At 52.2% G+C, this 6,996-nt stretch overlaps 1 protein-coding gene across 2 annotated transcripts; it reads right to left on the bottom strand.

Moving 5' to 3' along the window:
• Positions 1-1,876: 1,876 nt before the first annotated feature.
• On the bottom strand, positions 1,877-6,296 carry SURF6 (surfeit 6). Of its 2 annotated transcripts, none has more exons than XM_067541880.1 (5): positions 6,205-6,296; positions 5,372-5,669; positions 4,522-4,773; positions 3,381-3,466; positions 1,877-2,652 (listed from the first exon to the last, which is right to left on the bottom strand). In XM_067541880.1, the coding sequence occupies exons 2-5, from the start codon at positions 5,463-5,465 to the stop codon at positions 1,975-1,977; spliced, it is 1,110 nt and encodes a 369-aa protein (XP_067397981.1). In that variant the 5' UTR covers positions 5,466-5,669; positions 6,205-6,296; the 3' UTR covers positions 1,877-1,974. The 2 variants fall into 2 exon arrangements, with proteins under 2 accessions (XP_067397981.1, XP_067397980.1); XM_067541879.1 differs by lacking the exon at positions 6,205-6,296 and adding an exon at positions 6,087-6,200.
• Positions 6,297-6,996: the final 700 nt, after the last annotated feature.

The raw sequence follows: 6,996 nt of genomic DNA, 5'->3' as shown, positions 1-6,996 counted from the left end.
CCTGTGCTGGGAACAAGGAGAGAGCCACAGGGATTCTGGCTGCACAGGGGCCAAGTAGGGGTGGCCCGGGGGCATCTGCCCAGCCCATCACTCCTGCTCCCTGACAGAGGCCTGGCTCCCTCCTCGTGCCTAGCCTAGTTGGCCACTAGGTTGACTCGAGCAATGCATAAAAGGACTGGTAATTATATCACACCAGCTTGCAGAACCTCCTGAATGTGTGTGTGAATGTGACTGCTTTTTAATATTTACATGTACAATAAATGTGGCATATTGCCTTGTCCCCCTGAATAAGATCCTGCTAGTCTTTTATAACACCGGTGCCCCTCCCAGGCCAGCCCACGGGGGCACAGCCCCCTCGGTACACCACTGCCACCCCCATAGCAGCCGGTGGCAGTAGGGGAGAGCAGGAAACGGACCCGCAGACACCCCCCCGCTGCTGCCACCGACAGTATTGGACCCTAGGCATCAGAGACCCAAGGTACGCCACTGCCCCCACACCTGTCTTATAAGCCCCTGATGGGGCAGCACCAGGTGGGCCACATGGGAGAGTTGGGCCTGGGAGGTGGGTGCAGCTGCCATGCTGCTTGGGGCTCCAGAGCGGCTCCTGGCCAGGGCACTAGGCCCACATGGGAGAGGGGTGGGGGGATTGGCCACTGCACTGCTTGGGGGCAGGGCCAGGATCAGAGCAGCTCCTGGCCAGCCTGTGTGTCCGGAGGGCAAGACAGCTGGGCAGCCCTGGGTGCCGCTGTGCTCTGCCCCTGCATGGTTGAGCGCCATTGGAGGCTCCGTGGCCAGTCCCCCAGCAGCACAGAGATATTGGTGGAGCTGGGCCCAGGTTCCTGAATATCGGTTGAGCACAGGCACCACAGGCCCACATAACTCACTCTCTATGGGTGCAATGCCCCCCCTTTCTCAGCACATGCTTTGGGTTTGCATTATAGCAACATACGGGGGGGCAGGGGGAGACTGAATATTGTACCTATACCCATTCATTCCTCTTGTGGAGGGGTAAGGGAATCTAGACATGGACTACCTCCAGCTTGTTTAGGGCAGCAGGGAGACCCCACAACTTGAAATATTTCCTCAGGGTACCATGCACGAAGCAATTTGAATCACCATGGAAGTTCCACTTCTTTTGTTTATGGAAAATATATTCGCGCTGGTACAAAAGAAACAAAACTATGTCTCTGCCCTGCCATATGGAAACCCTGTGCTCCAGCTCTGCTATCTGTGGTCGGAGGGGCTACCAGGGAACATTCCTGCAGTGCTCTTTAAGAATCGGGCATTATATATGGCTCTTTCCTTCCTTGACATTTAGTACATAAATTTGCAACAGTCCCAAAAGCAAAAATCAATAGCCCCTTTTGACACTGAAGAGATATGGGGATTATAAATTAACTTCAAAATAAGTTTAGAACTGGAAACGTGGGGGTTGGAGATTGTTAGCTGATGAATTAAGCTAGAAAGAGAGGGCTGGGTGTGGAAAGCAATAAGGGAGCTAATTGAGCCAAACCCTGAAGGCATGTATCCGATACAATGCAATTTTAGATGCTCTTAACATGCTACAGACTAAGTGAGAATGGAGATGCTGCAGATTTTCCCCCCAAACAGATAAACAGATGCAATCAGAGAGATATGAGGGCTAGTCAGCTGATAGCGGGAATATAAGTGTTCTGTTCCAGGCGTCATAAAATTGGAAAAAATAGGGCCCCCAATCTTAAAATGAAACAGTCAAATATTAACAGCCTGATTTTCAGAGGCACGAGCAATCCCATACCCAGTGCTCAGCACCCCTAAAAATCAAGCAGAATCTGTAGGTGCCTAAACATCGGTTGGGTGGCTACGGGATAAACAGCACCAGGCATGGGTGTCAGAGCAGTTTTACAAAACAGTTTATTAACAGATCCCACAACAAGCTCCGTACGCGCAGGCCACGAGTCCATTTCCAGGCCACCAAATCTGGCAGCCCTAGTCTCATTTCACGCCAGCTTTCTCCAAGTCCTTTGGCAGGATGCGGCCCTTCTTCCGGGCCTTGTCCTTCTTGCGCTCCATCTTGGCCACGTTCTTCTTCTGGATGTTCTTGCGCCGCTTGTCCTGCCGCTGCTGCATCTTCTCTACCACATGCTCCGTCCTCTTCTCCCACTGCTTCTGGCGCTGGGCCTTGCGCTTCTCCTTGCGCTTCAGAGCAGCCTTCAGACGCTCCTCGTTGTCACGGATCTTGACACCTTCTGCCTTGTAAAGGACGTTGGTCCATTTCATCTTATTTTCCAGCTCCTGGGCTCTCTCTTGGTCCTTGTCCTTCAGCTCCTCCAGTTTGCTCTTCCTGGCTTCCAGCCTGCTCAGCAGCTGCTTGTAGTTCTTGCCTGTCAGAGGAGTGAGGTTGCCTTTCACTCTCTTCCTCTTCTCTCTCTTCTTCTCGGTCATGCTCAGCTCCTCAACCTCATGGACTTCGACCCTGTTGAAGATGATCCCGCCCTTGCTCTCCTCCTTCGCATGCTGTGGCTCCACAGCTGCAGCTGCCTCCTGGGCTCCCTCCTTCTCCATTTTCTCTTTCATCTTCAGTTCCTTTCTTCGGCGCCTCTTTCTCTCCTTCTCGTATTTCCTTCGGCGCCTCTTCTCCAACACTGCTGGTGAAAGCTCTTTAGCGCTGCCCTAAGGGAAAGGCCAGAAGGGGAACAGAGGCTGTAAAGGGATTGTGCAGAATTTAGATATTACAGCAGAGATGACTACAACTCCCTTGATTTACATTTCTCCTCACAGCTGTAAACATTTACCATCTATCACGGGACAATCTAAGGTTAGAAGTTATGGACCTGACTTTCACAGGTGCTAAGCACCCAGAACCCCAACTCCAGCTGTGCATCCCAAATCCTGCTCTGTCTCAGCCTTCTGGGAGTCTCCTAACCTCCATCCTTCATGCATTTGTGAATGAACTTCTCCCTTACCATCCCTGGCCTCAGACTATGTGGAGTCCACAGACTCTGGGACCTGGGGTTTCCTCACTCCTTGATTCTGGAGCTATTTCACCTCTCATGAGATTCCCACCACAGTACCCCTCCTTTGGTCAGGTGGACGCTCTCCTCCAAGACTAGTGAGTATGAACTGGCTATCAAAGAGGCCTATCTAGTTTCCCTGATCACTCTGGGCCATACACTACTTTCAACTCATGCACAGAACCCTGAGTGACATCGACAGGAGTGTCCCCCAGGAGAGAGCCCCAAGCACAGCACCTCCAATGAGCATGAATTCCCTTCACAGGTCACTTAGCAAGCTCTGGATATTGCAGGGTGGCCACACAGCCCCAATGTCTCCCAGCAACAAGTTGCACTGTAGGAAAGAAGTGCCAACTAATATATCCAACAAGAGGCTAATACATTTACCTGACCAGAGATTTCTTGCATCTTCTCATGCAACCTCTGACGTAAGATATTTACAGCAGAAAACGCACTGGGATCGCTTTTCCCACCTGGTAAGAAGAGTGGCAGAATGAAGTAATTCACTTAGAAAAAGGCACTAGCCACATAGGAAAGAACTGACAGCTTCCAGTGGGACCCATTCCAGAGAAGTCCCTACTAACCACATTGTGTGAATCTGGTCTCACATCAATCTTCACTTCTATAAGAACATTTAATGAGAAAAATATGTTATATTTCTAAGAGTTTTGCAAACTAAATACATTCAGTGTGCCATGGAAAGAGAGCTACCTCGGAGGTGGACAGCATCAACTATACTACACACTACAAAGGACTGTGAAAAAAGAAAATTTAGGCTAAATATTTGCTCCGTGAAGAAAGATCTTTGTGAGTTTTTTTTTAAAGCTCTCTTCCAGAAGATCCCCAAACATGGAACTCAAAATGACATAGCTGGGAAGCAAAAGGGCCGAGTTTCTACCCCACTAAGATCAAAACCATGGCTCCAAGGAATCTAGTTATTTCAAACAGGAGTTTTAGTCCATTAAATCATCCCCCCAGCTGCAAGAGCTGTACAACACACAACCTATGTTTCTTTTCTCCGAGCTGAAACACTGAAAAAGTCAATTAATCAGTTTCCATTTTGTCTAGAGTCCAAGAGTCCATTTTGTCTAGAGTTCAGGTGCTCTGGCAATTAGGCAGCAGGCCCTGCAACAGAGTGTTCATTGTTTTAAGAACAACTGTTTGCATTGGAATTTAGAATTTTACAAACTCATGGAAATATTTCTAACACTTATAGGATTTATAAAAAGCTTTTACAAAATTAGATTAGATCTGAACTGACAGTCTCTTTTTTTCCCTGCAGTTACAAACAGCTCTCATTTGCATATCTCCAGTAAGAGGACCCAGCTGCAACATAACATCTTGCTTGTCTTGAACCTCGCACCCAGTTTGCAGTCTGATCTTAGCAAAAGGACAAGCGCAATACTTGTGCTTGTAGATGCTGTACAGTCTTCCTAGTCCCACAATTTGCTGGCTTGGGGGAAGGAAGACAGACCATGCTCAACTCAGACAGATTTAGGCTGTGAATAGGCCATCCAGGCCCTCTCACCTGTAGTTCTGTTCTCACTTTTGCTCACTGCTGTTTGTGCTGGAGTGGATCTGCTCCCACTGGGTGCTGTCGGTTTGGTTGGAGTAAACTTGTTCAGACTAGGTACTGTCTGCTTGGCTGGAGCAGATTTGCTGGTATTGGGTGCTGCCTGTTTGGCTGCCGGGGCATTTGCCTTCTCAGTTTGCTTTCTGGGTTTCTTTCTCTTCTTTTTCTTCGGCTGGCTGCCAGTATCTCCAGACCCAGCTCGCTTGCCTGAAAAGAACAAAAAAGGTTCATAAAGCTCTTTCTTCACTCCCCTCCTCACCATTCAGATATTACTGAAAATTAGGGCCCCAGCAACATGCTGCATTTAATTTTAATGCTGACATAAGCCCCTTTTTAGTTATGGGATTTAGGTGTCTATGCTAGAATGTCAGCCATGTTAGGAGAATCCAGCTACAACCCAACTGCATCCTGACTATGTCCCCAGTCTAGCAACTACTTAAAACACGTGTATAATTTTATGCACATGAACAGCTGCACCGTAGGCAAGGGGACTAATCATGTGAGTAATATGACATGTGCTTAAATGCTTGGCAGGATCAGGGCCCAGGTTACAGTCTGGTTTGAAAACAAGAGTCCTGTAGCACCTTAAAGACTAACCAATTTCTGTGGGCATAAACTTTCGTGGGCTGCAATCTACTGTCTGGTTTGGTTTTACCTACCAAGTCGTACAAACCAGACCAGACCAGACCAAACGGCGTGATAAAGAAAACCATGCTACAAGTCAGGGTTTCTAGAAATCAGAAATTAGCATCAAGAAAGGAGTCTCATTGCACAGGACAAAGATCAGAGATCATAAAAATAATACCAAGTTTTCTTTTCCACGGCTCCAGGACCTGCTGCACGCAAATTTTCTTAGCTAAACTCTGCAAGTATGAGTCTTTGGTGGCCAGACTGGCCATAGCTAATCCAGGTCACCTGGCAACAGCACTAAGGTATAGGAGAAGGTACAGTCACTCCCCAGAGTCAAGAGGGGCTCAGTTTAAGCAAGGATGCACGCCACACAAAAGGGTCCATCCTCTGGAGCAGGGCCACAGGGGTTCGCGTCAGAACCGAAGTCCAGGGACTGCAACGTCCACCTCTTGCCCGATGTGTTGAAATAAAAGCTGGTTTAGGAGAGAGAAACGAGGGACTTTATTTAATGCAAGAAGAGAAATGCAACAATGCGGAGTGCAATAGCCATGTTATAACTGCACCGGGGGCGACGGGAGGGGAAGTGGGGCCAGTGCAACGGAGAAGGGAAAACCGGAGAAGAGAGCAGCGGGGGAAGAGCAATAGAGAGGGCACAGGGGTAAGGGACGGACGGGAAGTGGGCAGGGGGTGGGCGCGGGATGCAATGGGGGCACCGGCGGGCACAGCACGGGGGGCACAGAGGATGCAACGGGGCACAGCACGGGGGGCACAGGGCGTGAGATGCAACGTGGGGAAGGGGACAGAGGGCGAGGGAGCAATCGGGAGACGGGCCCGGGCCTGCCGCCGGCTCCCAGAGGCCCCTCGGAGACGGCCCCGCCGCAGCTCCTCACCCGCGCGCCGCCGCCTGCCGGAGCGCCGAGGGAAGGAGCGGAGGCCCTACCCCCCACGCACGTGGCGGCCCGGCAGGCAGGGCAGAGCAGGGGAGCGGAGCGGGAGGGAGGGACTCACCCCGCCCCACGACGGGCAGGCAGCGCTAGCCGAACGCAGAACGTCCCCTCGCTCCCCATTGGCAGAAACGGCGTCGGCGAGGGGCGGGCCGAGCAGGCCTTCGGGGACGTCAGGGCGGGGGAGGCGCGAGGGGCTGCTGATGACGTAAAGCTGGGCGGGGCCCCAAGAGCACGAGTTGGCGCGCGGCGGGATGTCCTGCCGTGCCCGGCCCGCCTCCTCCGCTTTGCGCAGCTCGCGGGCTCCTCGCGCCGGCCGGGCCCGCCAAGGCAGCGCAGCCGGGTGCACGCGGCGTGGTGGGGGAGGGGTGCAGCGAGCCGCGCGCGCAGCCAAGGGTTGCAGAGGCTGTGCGCAAGCGCAGCAGAGACTAGAACAGAACACGCTCGTGACCCGCCCGGCATGCAGCAGCTGGTGCGGTGCGGTCCGGTCCCCTGCGTCTGTGCAAACTCCCCGGCCCCGCGCCCCTTTCTGCCGCCTGCGCTCCCGCTATCGCCTCTGCACGGCGCCCCGGGGCTACCGTGGAATGGCAAAATCCGTTTGCACGAAAGCTGAGACGCTCCCTTCTGTTGCGGCTGCATGCACGGAAAGATGCTTCGCAGCCACTCTGCGCGGCGGCTGCACCGTGTGTGTGTGTGTGTGTGTGTGAGAACTGGAGGAGGGAGAATCATATCAGCTGTAGTGTGACCTTGCGCCCAGAGGCCCTTTCCCCCGACAGTGACTTCAAAGGGGGAGTTAGCTAATGCTTAGGTCCCACACCGGTTTCTGTGGCACCTTGTCTACACGGTGAAATTGGCT

Source organism: Emydura macquarii, unplaced genomic scaffold, assembly GCF_026122565.2.
Source record: "Emydura macquarii macquarii isolate MOO-44397 ecotype Brisbane River unplaced genomic scaffold, CSIRO-AGI_Emac_v2 contig_691, whole genome shotgun sequence".
Classification (NCBI taxonomy): domain Eukaryota; kingdom Metazoa; phylum Chordata; order Testudines; family Chelidae; genus Emydura; species Emydura macquarii.
This window is presented reverse-complemented; position numbering and strand designations above follow the sequence as displayed.

Excerpts from the sequence above, each read along its gene's own strand:
- SURF6 (XM_067541880.1), bottom strand. The coding sequence starts at position 5,465 with ATGGCCAGTCTGGCCACCAAAGACTCATACTTGCAGAGTTTAGCTAAG. Across the intron at positions 3,467-4,521 it reads AAGTGAGAACAGAACTACAG|GTGGGAAAAGCGATCCCAGT; the intron begins GTGAGAGGGCCT and ends TCTTCTTACCAG. Across the intron at positions 2,653-3,380 it reads TGCAAGAAATCTCTGGTCAG|GGCAGCGCTAAAGAGCTTTC; the intron begins GTAAATGTATTA and ends CCTTTCCCTTAG.